Source organism: Leptonotus elevatus, chromosome 10 (assembly GCF_054856555.1).
Source record: "Leptonotus elevatus isolate MCC_2025b chromosome 10, RoL_Lele_1.0, whole genome shotgun sequence".
Classification (NCBI taxonomy): Eukaryota; Metazoa; Chordata; class Actinopteri; order Syngnathiformes; family Syngnathidae; genus Leptonotus; species Leptonotus elevatus.
The window spans coordinates 13489106-13511637 of record NC_141248.1 but is presented as its reverse complement, the minus strand read 5'-3'; the positions used below and the strand labels follow the sequence as shown (position 1 = coordinate 13511637).

The 22532-nt window shown below is 38.4% G+C and overlaps 2 protein-coding genes and 1 long non-coding RNA gene across 6 annotated transcripts; 1 reads left to right on the top strand and 2 right to left on the bottom strand.

Moving 5' to 3' along the window:
* Positions 1–196: 196 nt before the first annotated feature.
* Positions 197–8744, bottom strand: os9 (OS9 endoplasmic reticulum lectin). Of its 4 annotated transcripts, none has more exons than XM_086087839.1 (15): positions 8557–8744; positions 8096–8278; positions 6659–6722; positions 6519–6595; positions 6350–6448; positions 5681–5882; positions 5299–5442; positions 5067–5182; positions 4340–4403; positions 4116–4198; positions 3829–4029; positions 3438–3639; positions 2178–2345; positions 1679–1788; positions 197–1489 (listed from the first exon to the last, which is right to left on the bottom strand). In XM_086087839.1, the coding sequence occupies exons 1-15, from the start codon at positions 8704–8706 to the stop codon at positions 1352–1354; spliced, it is 2001 nt and encodes a 666-aa protein (XP_085943965.1). In that variant the 5' UTR covers positions 8707–8744; the 3' UTR covers positions 197–1351. The 4 variants fall into 4 exon arrangements, with proteins under 4 accessions (XP_085943965.1, XP_085943966.1, XP_085943967.1 ...); XM_086087840.1 differs by having other exon boundaries at positions 4340–4400; XM_086087841.1 differs by having other exon boundaries at positions 5299–5439.
* A 1422-nt stretch (positions 8745–10166) lies between these two features.
* On the top strand, positions 10167–22510 carry b4galnt1b (beta-1,4-N-acetyl-galactosaminyl transferase 1b). Its single transcript, XM_086086644.1, has 12 exons — positions 10167–10404; positions 13321–13391; positions 16435–16657; positions 16722–16892; positions 18207–18313; positions 18387–18424; positions 18498–18678; positions 18904–18996; positions 19106–19293; positions 19674–19814; positions 20482–20719; positions 20828–22510. Exons 3-12 carry the CDS (start codon positions 16443–16445, stop codon positions 21046–21048), a joined length of 1593 nt encoding a protein of 530 aa, XP_085942770.1. The 5' UTR covers positions 10167–10404; positions 13321–13391; positions 16435–16442; the 3' UTR covers positions 21049–22510.
* On the bottom strand, positions 15192–19822 carry LOC147167168 (uncharacterized). Its single transcript, XR_015096256.1, has 3 exons — positions 19668–19822; positions 18481–18696; positions 15192–16072 (listed from the first exon to the last, which is right to left on the bottom strand). It is a non-coding gene; the product is annotated as an uncharacterized LOC147167168 (long non-coding RNA).
* Positions 22511–22532: the final 22 nt, after the last annotated feature.

Here is a 22532-nt window from a genome sequence, read left to right as displayed (position 1 = left end):
TACGGACAGCCAATGGCGTATTACGTGCATCTCACTGGGCGGTGCTGGCAAAGACACCTGCCATTGCCACACGCACACAAACCCGCATTATACTCTCAAAACGTTAAAAATTTTGGGGTTGGGTGTGTGTGGCAAATTCAGCTGTCACTAACACAGACAACAATTCAACATAAAACTTGTATTAAGTCAACCGGACTTCAGTGGTACTTTTATTTTGAAGACTTTCATACAAAGCAATTCAGGTAGACCAAATGGGAGTTTCTTTTTCTGGCCCCTGAAGCCAAGAGGTGCAATACAGAGCCATGAATGGGTACCAAAATATACACACCTTTCCAGTCTTCTCTCAGGGAGCAGGAAGGCGCGCTATAATTTACTCCTATTGTAAGACGCTGTTTTTCATCAAGATTGCACTAATTACTCAGCTTGAAGCAACCACGCAACATAAACAAAACTATAACAAAAAAATCAGAAAACTATATACAGGTTGAGCTATAATATACACAAGTCAACAAATTCAGCCCTTTAAATACAAATCAAGACGGGTAGAAAAATGTTGTTTTTTTATGCTCGCAAAAGTTGAATGAAGGCTACCGGACACTGTCCTGCGTTGTTTAAGTTAGGCTTAAATGTGAAACATTTCCAGTTACCAAGAAGAGTCCAGTTGCCTCGATTCAACTTTTGCGGATTACTATGACCTGAATGACTGAAAATCTATACAAACATGTTTTTGGTACATTGTATTTCATGGGCATTATAGCTTTCAGTTAATAAAGTAATTGAACATTTCAATAACTTATTGATAGAACAAAATCAAACCACAACATTGAATGGTAATCAAAGCGTTTCTCTTACATGTGCTAAACCAAAGGAAGCCCTTTGGTGGCATTTGTCCAAAAATCCTAAAGTGCCACAGCGTGTGTAATGTACACTTGTGTTAATTGACAGTTTCTTCCCTTGTGTCATATTATTATACAGTAGAAGGTAAACGACCTGTGCAAGCACTGAGGTGTGGTGTTATACACCATCGGGGACTTATGTAAATGGCAACATGACTGACTACCATGCAAAAAAGGCAGCTCGACTAAAAAGGTTGGCATTGTCCATTTTGAAAAAAGAAGGGAAAATGCATAACTCATTCAAGTAGAGCTGACAAGTGATTCTGTCGTACAACATAAACCTATGTGCCCGCGATGCCTTGCAGACTCCAGGCAAGCTTGTCGAAGGTGCAAACGTGAGGTCATGTCGCCTGCAGACTTTAGTAGCAACAAATGAATCCTTTTGTCAATTAGGGGCTGCGCTTCAGAGTCTCCCCGCATCAACGAAGTACACATTCACAACCTGCCGAGCGGGTTCACAAATCCACGTCGTCCGAGTCCGAATTGCTGGAAGACTGGGACTCCTCTTGGCCCTCGCCCCACACAAATCTGTAGTTATTCTCCAACTCCTGCTGTCGCTTTTGCTCTTTGTGAACTTCCTCTGTGCCGCCAGTCTTGTAAATAAAAAGAACAAAGTGTTACTGCTTTCATGCTCTATGATTGTTTAAGCCTGAGGGTGTGTATTTATTCAAGGCTAATGTTAAGGGTAAAAAGATACACAGCAGGGTCTATTCAGAGTGACTCATACAAGGGGGGGGGGGTGTGGGGGGGATCAATGCAGTGAAGCCTATAAAATAAATTACCAGCAGGTTTATGAGGAGCTCTCGAAATGACTTTGTGTCTTCTTCGGTCAGCCACTGGTCGCCTGCCTCGTCTGCGTTCTTTCGCGTCAAGATTTTCACCTCAATTTTACCTAGAGAAGAAAACACGAGTGGTGCGGGGTGTCTCCGTTTACATTCAACATAATAAAGCACCCGGCATGCAAATAACACGTCTAGAATAAATCTAGAATGAGGAATGGATGACTGCTAGAACACACACATGGATGACTTCATTTCAAGCCACTGTAGAGAATACTTCCTTGTTTACAGTTTAACTTTTCGGTCTAATGTCTGAACACCCAATTCACCAACTATCCACCCAATAAGCAATTGAAAGGAAAAAAAGAGAGAAACATCTGAGTCGTATGACAAATTATCTTTTATGATGGCCAAAGTAGGTTAAAGAGGCAAAATGATTAGAGACAGAAGAGGGGCGGAGAGCCATAAAGTATACGAGTACGTTAACACTCCCCATTCATACCTTCGGCCTTCAGTCCTGCTTTCTCTAGCTGTTCTTTAACCACGTCCTTAATGTGCTGCCACTGGGGATCTCCTTTGCCCAACTCCTGTACTTTGAATTCCCCGTCAGAGCCGCTGCCTGCCTTATACTTAGTTATTTTGATCTTAACATGGTCATCGGCATCTTGGTCTGGGGTGACGAGACAAAAGAGGGACAAACAACTGGCTGTCAGAGACAACAATCCTCACGTCGACACAAAGCACGAGAGGACATTCTCGATCTAAATCGGTTTTCACATGTACAGATAATTGGGCTGGTTAAAGTCAGCAAAGGACTGGTTATCGGATGTCTTGTTCCTGAATAATTATCCTAAGGTGTGGGCGGGGGCATGTTTAGAATGATTTTTCCTCAACAATCTGCTCAGAAAATGGTCAAATAAACCATGTTCAATATTGACACTAAATCATCTTGTGTGTAGCCCCCCTCGAGCCAGTTGACGTGAAATGGAACAATAGCAAAGTGGGAAGTGACCTGATCTAAAAGTGATAGGAGTTCCAATCACAAATCAGTTGGATACAACAAAGGTTTACATAACAAACCCCCCCCCCCACCCCCCCACCTTGAGCCAGTTGACGTGAAATGGAACAATAGCAAAGTGGGAAGTGACCTGATCTAAAAGTGATAGGAGTTCCAATCACAAACCAGTTGGATACAACAAAGGTTTACATAATAGACCCCCCCCCTCTCCTTGTGCTTCTATTTGAAGCATTTTCCTGAGTCAGGCTTCCCTATGGTACCATGCTTCCCCCTATAGGTCAGTCTTAGTACTACATGGTCATCTCAAGCGCTCAACATGGTGTCACTATAGTGTGGACATTTGTTCTTTGTGGAGAACAATGTCAAAACGTTGAATTTAATAATTTAAAAAAGTTGTTATACCATTTGTATTTAAAATGTTGCTGATTTTTTTAAAGTATCTTCTAGACTTTAGGGAGACCTTGTATAAGTGCACTAAGCATACACTCTCAGATTTTTTTGCCTTGTCACATGTGGAGTCTTCCCCCATCTTAAGAAATTAAGATGTCAATGATCGGTCGGTATAAGTATACTGTACACTGCTTATCATTAGCTTTTTGAGGCATCATTGTCTCTGCATCAAATCCATGTGTGTGCCTATTCCGGGATGGAATATTACAACCACATCTGACGTGCACGTGTGAGGAAGGTGAGGAAGATGGAGACAGGGAAACATGATGTCAAGACTATGCCAGGTTAGGTTACCGGGTTGCTTTGGCGCCAAGCTGGGGCTGCCCCGGGTCGGGTCGTTGGCTCGTTGCGCTCCTGCAGTTTCCTGCTCGAGGTCCTGCTCGTCCTTCTCCTCCAAATGGTCAAGAAGCTTATCGAGCGTTGTCTCCAGTGCCTGTGTTGCTTGAGTGCGATCAAACTCCCCTTTCAACCCTTCGGTCTCTAATTCTTGCTGTGCCTACCAACAAAAGAAAAAAAAAAGAAAAGCCAGTTAACGTTTCGTGCTGACAGACAGTCAACAGATTGATGCTAGAACAGAATGCCTCTATTTACATGATTTCCTATGAAATTTGTTTTCAAAATTTGAATGCAAATGGAATCCCAGTTTCCTGTGTACTAGTGTTTTGATTTTGATTTTGTCTGTTACCTCATTTATGATGTTGTCAAACTCTTTTTGCATCGTTTCCTTGATCTCATCAGTCTTATCTGCCGGCACAGACACGTCTGCCATCTCATCCTCGAACTCCTGAAGCAGCCGTTGATCTTCATCATCCTCGTCGTCGTCATCTTTGCCGAGCTTCATGGATCCCCTTTTACCCTCTTGTTCCTTTGCTCGGTTTTGTGCTTTCTACATAGACACAAATGTCGCACAGGATTGGAATACACAGGCACCGCAAAGACGGATGCTGTTCTGATGTATGTGAAAACGCCAACCTTTCTGTTACTCTCCTTGAGATGCTGGACAAATTTCATCAGGTCTGATGGGTCAGTGATGATTTTAAAGTTGAAGTTTTCAGCTGAAACACAATTCACAAATTAATAAGGAAACATTTTTTGTGAGTTGAGTGATAACCAGCGCAGCATCTCCAAGCGGTTCAATACAAACATTAAATCAATTGTTGCAAGATTGTATTAGTAGTGATATATAATAAAGGTACCTTCATTTCCATCATCAATGACTTCATTGTCTGTAAGTGAGTTCAATCCATCGTCAACTGCCTGCTGAGTGAAACATCAGATCAAGAGTACAGTCAAGTTATGCCCTTTAGTGGTGTATTTATTAACATTTTATTGATTCATTTTCAATTGCGCTTGTCCTCATATGGGCAAAATATACACTCTGGACTTGAAATTGTCACAAGCGCTCAAATTCACACCTAAGGAAAAATTGTGTCTTCAGTGAAACTAACACACATGTTTTAGGAATGCGGGTGGAAGCATGAGTAATGATGGCACAGAAATTGAATTATGAGTGTGTGGGAAAATGGCCTTTTTGGGAAACATTTTTGGGTGACGTGACCTATAGAAAAATCTGGTCAAACATACACCTAAAGTGTAACTCTTTGACCCATTCATTTCATCTGCTACTTGGTGAAGCCTCTCCTCAATTGGTTGACAAGTTTCATTTAAAAAGTCAACCAAAAAGCTGGTACTATATTTTTTTTATTCCAAAAAGATGGCAGCCACTTGTCACGACATTTTACTACTGCATGGCAGACATCCTGCCACTAAATAACGATTGCAGGAAATTTATCAGTACAAGAAATTTAGGACAATGTTTTGCAAAGAAGTTTGTGTGACGGTATTTTCTCTACTAGGCATACAGTAATTGCATGTATTTATTATTTAAATAATGGACAATTGCACAACAAAATGTCAATGTACCTCAGTGTCCTCATGAGAAGAGCTTGTTTTTGAACTTTCTGGTTTCGCAATTCCTTCCCAAAATAGAGAATCCTCAGGGTCTTCTGACCCTGCATCCTCAGACATGTCAGCAATATCTGTTAAAAAAAAAAAAGGACAACAAACAAATTTAAAAGAGATAAAAAAAATCCCAAACAAACAAAAACAACTAATACATGACAGGTCATTTGCTCTTGGATGCATCAAGATGGACCTTTTTGTTCTGACTGGTCCAGGTCAAGGCTGGGATCTGGTGACATTTCCTCCACCGGTGCCTTCGCTTCCTCGTTACCAGCCAACATCTCATCAAGACTTCTCAACTCCTCTGAGATTTGCTCCACTTTACGCTTTGTGTCTGCTGGAAAAAAAATAAAAAATTTCAAACAGAACACAATTTCAGAAAATACTACCACAAAGCTACTCATAAATACAAGCGTTTATTTATCTAGAGCATGTCAACTGAGCATCATCTTTTGATTGCTATTTTTAGAAATACTCCTTGCCCTCACTGCTTCAGTGAGGAATTCATTGTAGAAGCAAAATGCTGTCTGTACGCTGCAGCACTGTGATGATTTTAAAGATGATCGTGAACTCACAGACTTGGGCTTTGACATAGTCCATGTACTGCTGCGCACTTAGTGCCGGCTGACATACGATCCCCTGGGGCTTGGCGGTGGACGGAGGTCGCAATAAGGGATGCTGGCATGTGCGACTGGTATGAATGGTCAGCACGTAGCGGCATGACTGCGGCTCGTCCACTCGGGCGACGTAGTCACCCGAACCGTCTTCGCACACAAACTGAGGGAGGGGGTGAACCCAACAACAAAAAACACACATGTATTGTCCACTCACTGCCCTTATGATTTAGTACATTACACAGTCAATCTATCCATCCCATCCATTTGGGCCACGGGCGAGCTGACTGACTGGGGAGTGGTGGAGCACATCCTGCGATGGTGGCCAGCCAATCGCAAGGCACATATAGATAAACAACCCAACATTCACACTAACATTCTCCCCTATGGATAATTTAGAGTCTTAAATGAACTTAACGTGTATGATTTTGGAATGTAGGAGGAAGCCTAGAGTAACCAGAAAAAATCCCCAAAACAAGAACATCCAAAGGTCACATGGGAGGGATCAAATATTGGACCTCTCTAGTGCAAGACAACAATTATATAAACATATTGTTTTCATTGGATCTCATTAGATTGCACCGGGGTAATAATTTAACTGTCTGTTGAATGTCAATATAAAAGTCTCACCCGGACTTCGGCCTCCCTGGGATTCCCATTGATGTCACACTTGGATCCGTTTACATAAGTCTGACTGTGGAAGCGTTTAAGTCTGTGCTGTTTGGAGGCCTGTAACATAATCACAACATATTCTAACACATCATTGTACAAGGAAGACAAATCTAAAGATAATCCGAACCTTTGCGGTTTCATTGCTCCAGTCAAATTCAGACTCAAAATAGCCCAGGAAGAGAATGTCCCCTTTGATTTCTGAATCTGCAAAGTGACCAAAATTTAAGACGACCTGGAGAAAACAATGCGTAAAGCAAATTTTTTTACCTTCAAGGTGGTACTGTCTAATATGCTGACCATGGCAGAACTCATATGTCCACCAGTCTTTTGTCTGAGGGAAAAAATAAAAAGCAAATAAACAGCAGTTCATTCACTGCTACAAGGGTTAATATATAAATATTTATTTTATATCAATAAGTGTCAAATTATAAGCCAATGTAATTTCCTTCAAACTGCTTCTCTGAAGAAATGCATTAAAAGTGAAGGAACCAAGCACAACATGGTTGTTCAAATAGAACTATGATACTGTGGCATTTGGTGTCTTGTTTTTTTAATGATTGCATGAGTCCAAAAGGGTGAACCAAGCGTAAACCAAGCTAGACGTTGCTCTTTGTTTCGGTCCTTTTTTTGCGAGTGTGGTAGTGATGTCTTTAAAGTTGACATGCAAAGTAACAAAATGGACATTGCGGATGAAAGAGAAAGAAATACATTGAAGCTTGCTGAGGCAATTCACTGTGTGGAATAACTGGGCCTTAAGTTGTTGCCAATAGCAGCTATGAAATTAATGTGCATTCTGCTATGGCTCTTGGGAAAACTGCAACATGAAGAGCATCAGAGACTGTGTCACTGTTAACCGCATACGAAGGCATTAAAATAATCATATTTGAAAAGTTTATTAATTATCATGTTCTTCCCGGGACTTAAAATGCGTGTTGAGTTTTGAATCCCTACGAGATTGAGTTTGCCAGCCCTGCTTTAAAGTATTTTTGCAAAGCGGCATAGCTCCTACCCCACCTGTCTGAAAAAGTCTAATAAATTGGTATGGTTGTCATAGTATCGGATCATTTTTACGAGTATTAGTAAATATAAAAATATAGACGTACAGTATTCATCAAAGATTATAAATTGTACATAAGTAAGAATTTGAATGGGAATTATTCTTTGTCTACACCGTATATAGTCTGTAATTGGCTGGCGATCAGTCCAGGGGGTACCCTGCCACTCACCCAAAGTCATCTGGGATGGGCTGCAATTTACCCAGGACCAGGATGAGGCAAAGCGCTATAAAAAAACAAATGGATGGATGGTTTCCAAAAACTTATCAAGGGGTGCCACATGGCCTTTGAAGGATGACTCATCACCTCAGTCACTAAAGCGTCAACCACAAATAATTCAAATGGTACTACACAACTGCGCATCATATTGCACAAGCCAGGAAGTATCCTGCTACAACGCAAACAACCGCACAAACAAACATAATTGTTTTGTTAACAGTTAAACTTTGGTAGAGGTCCACTCTCCACTGAGTCACATTTACGTTACATATGTTCGATAACGTCTAATGTTGTTCTTGAAATTTTGCGCAATACTGCATATTTCTGGGTCAGGCGAACTTCATTTTAGAAAGTTGTTGTCCTTCATGTCACACTTTTGGCAACACTTTAAAGCTTTATTAATGAGCATTATAGAACAATGTGTACCAACCAATACTAGACATGGGGGGGCCCGCATGGGGCTGAGTAGATCAGGGATGTCCGGCCCTGTGTACCCTTGTGAGTCAGAATCTGACACTGGGTCCTGGTGGAAGCGGACCGCCTGGGCTGGAAGTCGACATTCATACAGTTGTTTGTATTTGCTGGACACCATCATGATCTCATCTGTCTTCGTCTAGGGGAAACCAGTAATACAACTTAACATTGCTGCGTGTGATGTTAATTTGCAATTAAATTTTGTTGTTTGTTGGAAGTTCTGTGGTGACAGCTGTCAAGTGGCTTTTGCGTTTTGAAGCACTTAACTGTTAAAAGCACATACCAATAGAGGCACATACGTCTGAGCACGTTTATGTTAAGCTTCTATTTCCTACAGGCAATCTTAGCGTAAACAACTGTCGTTATCAAAATGTAGCTTTAGCTAAACATTTGCTGCCTGTAAATCGCCTCACTCACCTGCCCCATGATGACAGGATCGGGAAGAATCTGAATCTCATATTTCATCTCATTCAGTTCTTCTAAATTTAAGAACGCCGAGACACAAACTGAACATAACAATAAAAATACGTATAATCTACTTCGCCACCATAGTAGGTGAGCAGCCATGATTGACTCGCTCCCCAACCCCCTTCCTTCGTTTCCTCCTTTTCTTCTTCGTCGATTTGTTCTTCTTCTACGCTCCAGTACGTATTCGTTTTGTTCTTCTTCTTCTTGTGGTGTGGAGTTTATTTGGCGGTACATGGCAGGAACAAATGTTCAAATAACTACATAATTGATCTTGAAGTCAACCAAGAATATTCTCAATTCTAGAAACAAGTTTTGCCCCTTAGGACTGTCGTCATTTTAAACGTCTTATTCTTAAATACACTTGCACATTCACATCTTCCTTGGAGGTGGCCATCACCGACAGACTGTTTTAAGGAGTCTTTTTTTAAATGTATTTATTACTTTATTCAATAATTTCAATTTACAATCAGGATCAGGTACGTCGAATAAGTACCATACAAACATGAACATCAAAAACAAAACAAGAAACGCTAGTGGGTAACAAAAAATACATGTCAAATAAAATTAAATAAATATGTTACATTCAACACAAGCAGAAACAGTCTTCATTGCTTTTTCCTTCTTACAATATCCAATTGACAGAAAATAAAAACTGAGTTCGTTAGTGAAATCCAAAAGAAGAAGGCTTAATTCCCATTAATTTACATTTATGTATGTGAAATTTTGCCAAAAATAATAAATAAATTAACCAAAAACACATTTGCTTTGCTTTTTCAATTTCTTTCAACAAAACCACAAATAACATTCTTCAGAAAAAAAAAAAATCTTTGTCAAAATAAGTTCTTATAAAAGAACACAGCCTGAACCAGAAAAAAAATTCACATGTTGACATTGCCGAAATAAGTGAACCATAGTTTCCGGAGAATCACAGCAGAAGCTACAGCACACATCAATGTTTTTCTTAAACTTTTTTTTACAATCTAATCTTTAGCAGGGTAAATGCGATGAATTATTTTAAATGAAATTAAAGAAGTTTAATCCACCCATGGGAGAAATAAGGTATTGAGGAAGGAGTCCCATCTCGCCTCTTAAGCGTCTGACATCCCTTACATTGTTATGTATTGTCATATTATCGACAGCACGTTCACCGTTGGCTGTTGTGTTGTTATCAAATAGAAGAAGGTGTATCTAATCTAACGTTCGATAACAATGCAACTTTAGAAAAATAGCGTTTACGGAGTACTGGTACTCTAGTGTCTATTCTCCTCGGCGGCAGGTGGGAATACAAATTATTGACTGCTGATTGGTCAGAAAGGATGAAGTGGTCTTCTGTGATTGGCTAACTTGCCTGTCAATCGTTTTCGTTAACACATTTTGTAGTGGGAAACCGCTGAGTAAAAATAAACACAACATGAATGTGTGTGAAGGTGTTTTTGCTTTATATACTGCGAGTGGTATGTTTTCAAATGAAAGTATTCATATTCCCACGGGACCTATTCTTTACATACCAACACTAATGGTTTCAAAGCACGCGTGTACAGTAATAAGCCACATTGGACTCATTCATTAGTAAGGATACGCGTACACTATTCTCTTCCATTTCACTCGTGCTTGATTTGTGCACCGTGGAGATGCGCGAGTACGCAGCTTGAATGCACGCAGCGCTCCCCAGTCCCCGGCGTCGTCCGCATCCGTCTACAGGAGCACTGAGGAGGAGGAGGAGGGTCCATAAGAAGAGGAGCGACCTCCTCGCAGACAGCTTCAGGGGAACCGGTTGCGATGGGCCTTTGAACTGAGGTGAGCTTTTTCATCGAAAGAAAAGGGGCAGCTCCTGATACACTAGATGCTTTAAAAAACACACAAAAAAAACACGTTGTGTGTGTGTGTGTGTGTGTTTTTTTTTGTTTTTTTTAACTATCTGCTGTCGTGTGGTTCATGACCTGACAACAAACGGGCCTGGTGCGGTCGTTCTTAATGTTAACACGCCACACAATGACATAGCGTGTGAGATGAAAAGGTACCAGGCTAGCTATGTATTTTTTTTTTTATGTTGACGGTGACCATCTCCAAGCGGTCTCTATTGTGTCCATATATGGGCAGCATGTCCACTGCCTCTTTCTCCTCCATTGGTAGCTTACTTAATTAAAACAGCCACCCTATACACGAGGCATCATTGATATGATTTGTTCTGTTTTAGCGACATGTACACATAACAGCTAATTGTTATCTGCATGCATATAAACTGACCAGTGGGAGCACAATGGTTGGCACACCTGCTATCCAATACTATGTATAAAAAGATAATCATGTGTCAGATGGTTCATGTTAGAAACAGATCTCAGATGATGCTTACTGCAGGTACAAATGAGAAAACATATGGCTAAGAATGTATCAATAGCAGCACGGTGTAGAATGGTTAGCACGTCTAGATCACAATTTTTAGCTCATTCCAATCTCAGCACAGGCCCTCCTGTGTGGAGACTGCAGATTGTCCTCGTGCTCATGTTCCGGCTTCCTCTCAGACTAGCAAAACGTGTGTGTACGGTTTATTGAAGATTCTAAATTGTCTATAGGTATGAATTTGAATGAGAAATGTGGTTTGTCTGAATGTGGCCAGTGATTGGCTGGCGGCAGTCCAGCGCGTAGCCGCCTCTCGTCCAAAGTCAACTGAGATAGGATCTCGCTCGAGGACAAGAAATGGATGAATAATAAATCAAAAATATCATCTAAATATGAATTGAAGTACTGTATATGTCTTGCTTTTAAAAGAAAATGTTGCGTTTAATGTTTCTCAGTCCTGTTGAAGAAAAATAAGTAATTCATATTGTTAATAATTGTTAAGATAAAACATCTACTGATTGTGATCAACTTGATGTGAAAATTATGGGAATTTCTAAACCACTTACTTACAAGTTATTAATAAATTTAAACAAGACAAAATTAGTTTTGTTTGGTAATGTTAAAATAGGGAACTGCGTGAGATTGCAAATTGAAGGTGTAGATATAGAAAGAGTAAATGAGATTAAATTCCTGATAGTAAAATCTGCTAGAAACCACATATTAAACATATTGTATCCAAACTTTCTAAAAAGCATCTTATTTCTGGCAAAAGTCAAACATTTTCTCAACCAGAAATCATTACACATTCTGTACTGCTCTCTTAGTATTACCATATTTAAATTGTTGTTCAGAAGTTTGTGGGAACACTTACAACACATCATTACAACCTCTGTTTCTTTTGCACAAAAAAAGTGCTTTAAGAGCAGTCCATAGCTCCACCACACCAATACACAGTTTTTACAATCTAAAACTGGAAAATTCTTTGATCTTGTGGAATTCAACACTGTACAATTGGTGTATAAAGCTAGACATAATTTACTGCCGGTCAAATATTGAAAATATGTTTTCAGAGAAACAGGGAGGTTACGGTTTTAGGGGAATTCATAACTTAAAAACAAAGTACTCAAGAACGACACTGAAGAGTTTTTATACATCTGCATGTGGAGTGAAAATTTGGAACAGGCTGAGTACTGATTTACAACAATGTCCAAACAAAGACTAGTTTAAAAGGAAATATAAAATAATTTTTGGGGGAAAAGTATAGGGAAGAAGAAGTGCTTTTCAATGAAAAGTAACATTGGTTGATGTTATTGTTATTATTGTATTATTATTAGTATTGTTGCTATTGATAAGGAAAAATATATATGTATATGTAAAAGAATGACAATATATGCACACTGTTCAATGTGTTCACTAATTATAATTACTTTATTGCTTTTGTATATTTTGTCTTTACACATGTACTTCTACAACCAGTTTGTTTGTTTTATATACATGTTCGAAATAACATTAAATTGTGTCATCTCAAACAGTCATGTGACTACACTGGGGGTGAACCAAAACCACAATAAACCTGTTAGAATAAACCGTGAAACACAGGACGTGATGTTAGTGCGGTGCGCATTAATGTGAGACTTGTTCAGATGTTGAAAATGAAATTGAAGCTGCAGACATGAGGATGTACATTTCTGAAATATCAGCAGTAGTGTACCTTTGAGTCAATGTTGTTGTTGTTTTTTTTGTCACCTTTATAAGAGGTGGCCAGCTACAGGCTGATCAAACCTGAGCTCGTGTCCCATGACTAATCATGAAAACTGACAATTGTTAAAACGTGAGACAATATCATCACAATATGCCTTTGGAGATACCCGATTTCACCCCTCCCCCAAATTGAGATTTTCCGTTGAACTTTATATTCTTTAATACAATATGATTTCACTGATGATGTAATAGGAGGCGATTAGACTGGATATTTGAGTTCAGTCATAATTCGCCATTTGAAGGAAACAATAAATGTGATGTGGCATGTGACCAAAAAAAAGAGTTTGACACCCCCTGAACTAGTGTTTCAGCCTACCGTACTTAAATGTAAACATTGGCTTAATGTAAGGCCAGGGGTATTCTTCTTGAAACGTTTAGTTGCATGCTGATGCATCCATCACTAGTCATATTGCTGTCTGGCTCTGTTTGACGCTGAAATGGACTCAGAATGCAGGGCAGAGTAAAAGTCTCAAGTTAACACGTATAAGCAAGTAAAAGTAGAACGTATGTTGCATCAAAACTAGACTAGAAAGTCCAATTTCGTTTATCCCACATGATCGCAAGAAGAGCTGCATGTTGTTTTGTTCTTATAGAATTCCTTCCTTTCCTCAGAAGCGGAAGACGCTGGCTCCACGCTTGCCGGGAATGCAGATCTTTTCCTGATCGGATAGACGGATTGCCAGGTACGAAATGCTTGCTTGTGTGCAGAACGAAAGTGTTGTTGTTGCCGGGGAGGGCGGTTCGGTCTTAGGACATTGTGATGACTCATCTGATCATATTTTACTACTTTAGTTGCATCCTGAAGCCCCCACCACACATATTTCTTACAGCGGAAATGGGTTTCGGGGGTTTCACTGCTGGTATAGTAGGAGGAAAGCCTGACTGAATGTTTTTCTTGCATGCAAATCATCTGATCCTAATGGAAGGGAGCCTTGGAAATGGGAAGAACACAAGTTCCAAATGCTTGACATATTTGATTCGTTCCTTTTTACATCTTAATCCAGCATTCTCAAAGTAACCCACTCGTGGTTGAGTCCCGGCTGCGTGAGCTGTTGTTTGTCGGTTTAATCGATCTGGCCAAGGCCGCACAATTACCACAGTTGCACAATGTTTCCATTTCCTCCAGGCTCTGGCTATGTATGTTTTGCTCTGAGCCTTGTAACACTTTACAAGGTACAGGTTTAATTGCATCTTGATTGTAGACATGGGTAAATAATAGAGCTGTCAAACGATTAAATTCTTTAATCAGATGAATCACATCTTGGAATTTTGAATAATCTTGATGAATCGCTTAATCAAAAAGTATTTTTTTTATCAACATTTTTGTCCCCCCAAATTTGAAGAGCACCGTTTGTGTTAATTCTTTTGACATTTAATGTTATGAGGACGTCTTTAACATTTTTTGACCCACTGCACACGCTCATCCTCCTCTTTTTCTAATTAGTTACATTTTTTGACCCACTGCACACGCTCATCCTCCTCTTTTTCTAATTAGTTAATTACTTGCATAATTTAAAATGGGAACAAAAATGACCCCAATATTTTGACATGAACAAATATTCTAAATGTCATACGCAAACATTTATTAAATGTTTTACTTCAATGCATGTATTTATGTTTATTGTTAAAACACAACCTGTGCTACCGTAAACGTAGCCATCATCATCTATGGTGAAAATTATTAGTGCGATTAAAACTCATTCACTGCCATTGACGGCTATAGACGTCAAAAATTCATTTGAACTATTCATATTAGTTTAAAACTTTTTTCCACTTTTGTTAACAAGAGTATGAAAACCTAGATTTTTTTTTATAGTACATTTAGAACAGATATAAAATTTGTGATTAATCGTGAGTTACTATTGAAGTCATGTGATTAATTACAATTGAGAATTTTAATCGCCTGACGCCCCTAATTTTTAATAATCATTTCATGACATTAAGAAACATGTACCTTGTTAAGTTGAAATAATTAACTAACTCACAAAATAAATTTATAAATTTATAGTTAACATTTTGTAATTCTTCTTGGCAAGTGGTAGTGTTCCATCACTGGTGAGCTATTTTTAGAACAGACCGATGTGCAACTCACATTGTCCTTGGGGCTAACTAATACACGTTAATTTACAAAATCACATAATCGAAATGAAAATTATAAACAGGGAGAAAAAAATTCAGGTAGCTTCAGGAGTTTTTTTTTATTATTATTCTGCACGGATATTAATGATCAAATGACATTTCTTGTTTGTTACAAATTTAAAAGACTTAAAATAATTGTCAATTTCAATCAAAAATAATTTGAATAAAGGTTTCAAGTTTAGAAATTTACATTTATGGATATAAAATGTTCCCAATAAAACATACTAATTAACCAAAGTTGACAATTTTTTGTTCTTAGATTAAAAAAGGGTAATAATGTTTTTACCATCCAATATAATTTTGTGTTTTAATTGGGCAATCAAAAAATAAATGTGTTACGTTTTCCGGTGCAACTTTACAAAAATAACATTTGTCATTAATATTTACAAAACGTGAAACATATCTGTTTGTTGGGTAAATATTGTGCAATATTTTTAAATGTAGTTTTCTAACATTATTTGTAATGAAGAACTCAAAAGGAACAAGCCATGCTTTACTCCAACTAATATTTCTAAATTTAGCATTACAACAACAACAAAAATTCCATGTGGCATAATCTTTCTAACTTTGTGTTTATTGGTACATTTGTTGCTTAAGATGTCCACACCATTTATACAAAGAATATTCTACTCACTGGTTGATCATTTTGGTTATTATAACCTTCCATTAATTATATTATTCCACTACGAATGGAATTTATCACAAAATGAAATTCTTGATTTTTTTTTTATAAGAAATGTATTTTCCAGTAAAAATTCCGAATAATTGAGGAGTTGGTCATTACAATTAAATAAGTCTTTAACAAAAATAATATTATCAATTCCGATTTTGCAAATTGTTCCAAATAATCGACTTATGAGTGTGGCACATTTTCCACGCCAATAGCGCAATTTAACAGGTAGCTTCGAGACATTATAGTTGCACAACAAAAATTGTTGAAAATGTTAAATTGAATAAAATACCATAAAGATCCCGCAGCTTTTATAATTCATTTTAACCACTTCACTTTAATTGTGTAATTGAAGTCCAAAAACCCAAAGTACTTACTCTGACTCATAGACAAAAGATAAACTAACATGAATAACTAGCGACGGCGGTGGGAACAAGCAATCGGAAAGAAACAATAATCCGGCACCTTCCTTTCTCTGTGACCAAGTTCAAATAGCCAATGATTTCCAACAGGTGCGGCAAGGAAGCTCCGCCCACCAACACTTCCAAAAGGTACCTGAATAGAAAACAAAAAATGAACAGGGAGCAGGAACATAACACCTTTTGTGGCTGTTTTACAACCAGCAGCTAGAAATTAAATGAATATAATTTTAAGGGAATGTAGGTATTTCTTTAAAATCATGTTATCGTTTTGGGGGGTGAAATTTTATGGATCTAAAGTACTAGGTGACAATTAAGTATAGTATAGTATAAAGGCAAAATTAATCCATTGTCCAATGACTTCTGAACCCAAAATATAGTTTTACACATGATATATATGACTCAAATTCATTTTATATCCCACGTCTGTGAATGAGAGCTTTCTGTTTATCAAGTGTCCTTTTTAAGATCCGCTTTAATTGGCCTTGTTCTCATCAGGTGTTAGGATGCGCTCCCTGAGGAAGACGGTGTTGTTCGGCATCCTGGTATCAGTGGTTCTGGTACTGGCTCTCATCCACACGTGGCCCACTTGGGCCTACACAACAATCGATGTCTGGCAGAGACCAGGCCTCCGAGCAGAGAGGCATCTGGAGGACCGTCTCCCGGAACCGCATCCTCAATTGAGCGCCATTCCCTTTCATGTGCGGGAGAGTGTGGCAGGGTAAGTGGACGAGCTGACCCCCCCCCCCCCCCCCAACAAACTCATCTCTTGGGTCTCTGTACAGCTTGTTGGCACGCAACGGATGCATGTGTGAGAGCGAAGGGGTGTCTCTGCCCTTCTTCCAAATGTTATCGCCGAGGGTGGCGGCTCAATCGCTGCACACGGCCTTCCAGGCCAGCGAGCTGGAGGACGTGAAGAAGAGACGGGCCAAGGAGTTCATAAGCCTCCAGAAAAGGTGGGAAGCATTGCAAAGAAAAAACGTGAAAAAAATGGATTCTGTTGCGGTTAGGATAGGATCTAGTTGTTATATAGGGACTCAACAGCAAATTTAAAATCAAAAAGTACTTCAACGATGTAATATTATTAGGGTGTGCACCACTTTCGAGTATGGAGGACCAAAAACGCCAAAATGAAATAAATAAAAGTGACAATAAAAATGGCTGTAAAATATATCATTCAAAAATGTATAGAAAATAATACAAATGGAAATATAAACTATACATACATAAAAGTAAAAACTAATTAAAAAATAAACCAGATTCAAAAAATAAAATACAAAATAAATCTATTAATATAATTAAATATCAATCAATACATGAAAATTCTCTATAGAAATTAAATATACATAAGTAAATCAAAGTAAAAATAAATACAAATATAAAAAATGAGATTCCAAAAAATAAGAATAAATATAAAAATAAATATTTATATATATATATATATATATATATATACTGTATGTTCATTCATTACATGCTGTGGACGCTGTCGGAATGAAATGCGTCATGTAAAGTTATTCAAATGAGTGGGCGGTCCTAAATGTGTCTTGGGTTGGACTATTCGCTGTTACAAACTGCCTTTCGACACTCTCACTCACACCAAGCAAGTTGGCCGACTCGACAGCTTCATACAAGTTCTGGTAAATAACAGGTCAGGTTTTTCGTGTGCGTGAATTCTCAGTCCTTGCTGTAGAACAGCAAAGTGTGACATGGACTGACATGTCGATCAACAATAGTTCAACCCAAGACACACTTAGGACCGCCTCCTCATTTGAATAACATTTCATGACGTGCTGACAGCATCTAATAAATAAATATACATAAACATTTTGATTTATATATATATATATTTATTTTTGTATTTATTTTTACTTTTACTTACTTATGTATATATATATATTTTTTTTCCCATTTATATTCTTTTTTGTATAACATTTTTGAATTCTATTTTTTATATCCGTTTTTAATTGTCACTTGTGTTTTTTATTTTTTTTGGACATTTTTGCTCCTCCATATCCAAATTTTTCGTTTACAATATTTATCCCCTCACAACTTTATTTATTTTTATATTTACTTATTTGTATAGTTGCATAGCATACATTTTTGTTGTTGAAAACTATTATTGACTTTAATCATCTCCATGTTTCCTGAGTAAAATAAAACTTGATCGAGTGTCCTATATCAATATCATTTTGAACTGTGTTTTAAAGATGAATACTGTTACCATATATATATATATAGATATATTGTGTGTCGGCTATGACCCTCAGGTTAAAGACATCTGCAGACATGCTTATTATTGCAGAGGCAAACAACCCGTTACAGTATCCAACACAGGGCGTGGAGGTGCGGCCTCTAAAAACAATCCTCATCCCAGGTATGTATCATCCAAAAAACTGGTCAGTTCACTATGACGGAAAAAGCACATCTTCATTCAATGATTATTTCAGGATTGGCTCTACAGGACCTTCCCAGAGACCACTACTCGGTGAGTATTAAACTGTTGCTTAAAAAAAAAAAATCACATTGGAGACATTTTCTCACGATTCCCTTTGCTGCAGATAAATCTCACTGCCACGCTGGGGACGCTGAATGTCGCGGCAGAGGTGGACGGGGTCAAAATCCAAGGTGATGGCGAGATGCACATGACTTTATCAAGCAGCCTTCTGATGAAATTGAACCGGCAGCTGCAGTTTGTCACGTACACGAATACGCTGTTTCACCCCAACACAGCCGACGCAGGTGAGGATTTGGCAAGACCTAAAATAAATAGCATCAATGTTTGTTTTATCATTATGGGTATTTACTTTCAAGAAAATATTTTGCAAAAAAAAAATTAAAAAAGTCTTATATTTTGATTTTCTCTTTCAAAACCTTTATCAACATATTATCTGATGTCAATGACTTTTTTTTAGTAGGCAGAAAAACAGAAGTTAATATTCAGATGTGCTTTGTGTTGTTTTTCAGTGAACTTTGAGACAGACGGTCATCAAGCCAACTTCATCATCAAGATCCGTCACGGTATAACACCCAAATTGTACGACGCAGGAAGCGACGTTGGTATGTTTTGAATAAAAACAAATAATTTTCATAGCACAGAATAATCAGCATTTTAATTTTCCACGAAATAAACATATTTCACTTTTCCTGCCATGTCCCCTCACTCCAGAGTACAACATCAGCGCTCTGGTTACCATAGCAACCAAGACTTTACTGCGCTACGACAAGCTTCAAAACCTGATCGACAGCGTGAGGAAATACTATCCAACCGTCACCATTATCATTGCTGATGACAGTCAAAATCCCCAAAGCATCTCTGGGCCATACATTGAACATTACATCATGCCTTTTGGAAAGGTAAGATATTGAGATGGAATAGTCTTAAGCAAAAAATAAAAATATTATATATATATATATATATATATATATATATATACATATATATACTCCCTGACACCCGAATAGGACATAAGAAAATGTTCTGTCCTCACAAAAGAAGACATTTGGTCACCCTGCTGAACACCAATACATCAATGCTACATGCTATTCGTTAGCACGTCTGTAGGGTTTCCCCATTAGGTGTTAGCATTAAGCTAGCAAAGGCAATAAACAACATGTAATTCTCTTTAACTGGGTGTGGCAATAAACACCTTAAAGCTTTGTTGTTGTTTTTTTAATCGTTAGCTACATGCCAAACTGCTGTGAAATGAGCTGATTCCCTGCCACGGTACCTCTAGGGCTGGTTTGCTGGTCGGAATCTGGCCATTTCCCAGGTGATCACCAAATATGTGCTGTGGGTGGATGATGACTTCATCTTCACCAGCAAGACCAAGGTGGAGAAATTTGTGGATGTTTTAGAAAGGACCACTTTGGACCTGGTGAGGCACGCACAAACATAGACATACAGACTACAGTACATAGAGCCCGCCTATAGTGCTGAATCATACAGCGATATTGCCGCCATATTGGATGTGACAAAGTGGCGCGATGGGATTCGTTTGGTGTTGGGAGATGTACTACGTTCGTCTAAATGCGGCACATCAATCGCTTCAACTTTGTTCCTTAGCACCAAGACGCCACAAGATGGCGCCAAAGCAGCACTTATATTGTTTTGGCCTGAGCACAGAAACTGTGTTTCAGCAAATAACAGGCTAAGTATAGGTTACATAAATTTATAGCTGAAAATACTCACATTGGACCATAAACATACTCATATTCAGAATAAAAAAAATATTAGCGCGATATACATTGTTTTGGTAAAACAGTAGAAAAGCACCAAACCAACAAATGTATGTTTTCTAATGTTTGCAAGAGTGTAATGTACGTAAAATATTGAAACATATATAGGAGTGCAGTAAACATTTCTAATCATCAGATAAAGAATGATTTTGAAGGTTGTCACTTTATGAATTATTTGTTTCGGCATACGAGCAGATCTGCCTCATCCAATATGGCTGACACTGACTTACTAAAGTACTTTGTGGACTTCGCTGACCTTTCACAAGCGATGCTGGCGGCTCACTGACAGCGTGTTTGTGTGTCCAGGTGGGCGGTGCAGTTCGGGAGGTGACAGGGTACACCACCACCTACAGGCAGACCATATCAATCGAACCCGGGGAGGAGGATGGGGACTGTTTGCACTTGAGGAGAGGCTTCCATCACGTCATCCAAGGTTTCCCCAACTGCGTGGTGACCGACGGAGTGGTTAACTTCTTCTTGGCTCGGACTGACAAAATCCAGCAGGTCGGCTTCGACCCGCGACTCAACAGGGTAGCACACATGGGTGAGTACAAAAAAAACACTTTTGCTAGTAAGGTATAACAAAAGATAAGTTGTGCGGCTAGTTTTTGTATTTTTTCAGATTTTCCTTTAATAATGTGTATGTTTGCAGAGTTTTTCATCGATGCGTTGGGATCTCTCCACGTGGGCTCTTGCGAAGACGTCATCGTCAGTCATGCCAGCAAAATCAAGTTCCCCTGGACCAGCCAATCAGAAAGCGACAAGGCCTACGCCAAGTTTCGCTACCAGCCAGCCTCATCTAACGCCTCGCAAAGCAAACTTGGCCTCCTCTTCTTCAAGAACAGATTTCAGTGTTTGACTCATTCATGGTGATGGGTTTGCTTTTTTGCTCACATCTTGACTTGCCAAAGTGGACACGATGGTGTTTTTGCTGCATTTATTTTTTTTGTGTGCCATGGGAAGGATTCAACGAGGATTTTACTTACATACTCCAAACCAAACAGTATAAACGTGTTTTTGTTTACAAAGCCCAACGTGAGTCATCGACATTTGTGATTTTTAACACCAATCTGCGTTCCCGCTGGAGAAGCTGTTGTTTCATCATCACTCCTGCCTGAAAATGTGTGCAAGCTAATCTGGGAACTGCACGTGTGAGCGGCCGTTATGGACATGATTCAGCATACGCACTGCTAAAATGCTCTCATACACTCAAGTGAAAATCAATCTCAAATGCTGCCTCAGACAAATGTTGGGCCATAGTGTATGTTTTAAAACGCAAGGAAGCAGTTTTAAGGATCCAATTACAATCAATGTTAAATAGATTTTATTTTGAGACTTTGCGCAAAGGTGTAATTGACAAGATTTTTTTTCAATGCCATCTTTTTTTTTTTTACACTGACAATAACTGTATTTTTGTTTTGATTTCTGCATTTGTAACAGCTGGCAGAGCTGAACTCAGCTGATCTCAATCCTATTTATTTATTTTGTTGAAGTATCAGTTTGGCAGTTTAATATGGAAATCGCTGCCATCTGAGCAAGGCAGGTTTGATACTACAAAGGCGAATTAGAGGCACAGTAAAAAAAAATGTGAATAAGTGAATAAGGTCGTACAGTTGAACATATGAAAGTAGTAATGTTATAAGGTGTCAATTTCAAATCAGACATGAGCCGCTTCGATCTTTAATCTGGCTTGATTGGTTAACTCAAATGTATTTACTGCATTTTTATTTTATTAGGGATAATCGTGAAGGCTCCTGATATAAGATACTGAGCAAGTCCCCCTTGCCAGTAGTTGGCGCTATACTTAAATTAAATTAAATTAAAATCGTAAGTAAAAAAAAAAAAACTCTATGGAGGATAAGTGATTCGGATAATGCATGGCTGGATGGATATACAGTGTTCCCTTGTTTTTCGCTGAGGTTAGGTTCCAAAAAAATACCCGCAATAAATGAAATTTGTGAAGTAGTTAGCTTTATGTTTTACATTTATTATAAATGTTTTAAGGCTCTAAAACCCCTCACCACAGTTCATACACTTTTCTCATCAAGGCATTTAGTGTAAGAAAATACAGGAACCGCGTTATAGTGAGGGAACACTGTATTACGTGGGAAAAAAAAGATTTTACTGGAATGGTTTTATTCTGCATGTTTTATTTTATATATATATATATATATATATATATATTTTTTTTTTCAGTTGCCACTTTTTTCACTGAATTAATACTCATAAATATTTTTGTTTCCAAGTGCTGTCACCTTATAATGTATGTGTTCAGGGAGGGGAAAAAACAGTATTAAAAATCTCAGTGTTGAGGAAAATCAAAATGTTTGGTTAACATTTTTGTCGAATGTGCTTTC

Bases quoted from the DNA above. Each gene is read 5' to 3' on its own strand.
- os9 (XM_086087839.1), bottom strand. From the start codon at position 8,706: ATGGCTGCTCACCTACTATGGTGGCGAAGTAGATTATACGTATTTTTA. The intron at 6,596-6,658 runs GTAAAAAAATTT...GTCACTTTGCAG, and splicing joins TAGACAGTACCACCTTGAAG to ATTCAGAAATCAAAGGGGAC. The intron at 1,490-1,678 runs GTAATTTATTTT...TTTATTTACAAG, and splicing joins AGCTCCTCATAAACCTGCTG to ACTGGCGGCACAGAGGAAGT.
- b4galnt1b (XM_086086644.1), top strand. From the start codon at position 16,443: ATGCGCTCCCTGAGGAAGACGGTGTTGTTCGGCATCCTGGTATCAGTG. The intron at 18,425-18,497 runs GTGAGTATTAAA...CCTTTGCTGCAG, and splicing joins TTCCCAGAGACCACTACTCG to ATAAATCTCACTGCCACGCT. The intron at 18,679-18,903 runs GTGAGGATTTGG...GTTGTTTTTCAG, and splicing joins CCCCAACACAGCCGACGCAG to TGAACTTTGAGACAGACGGT.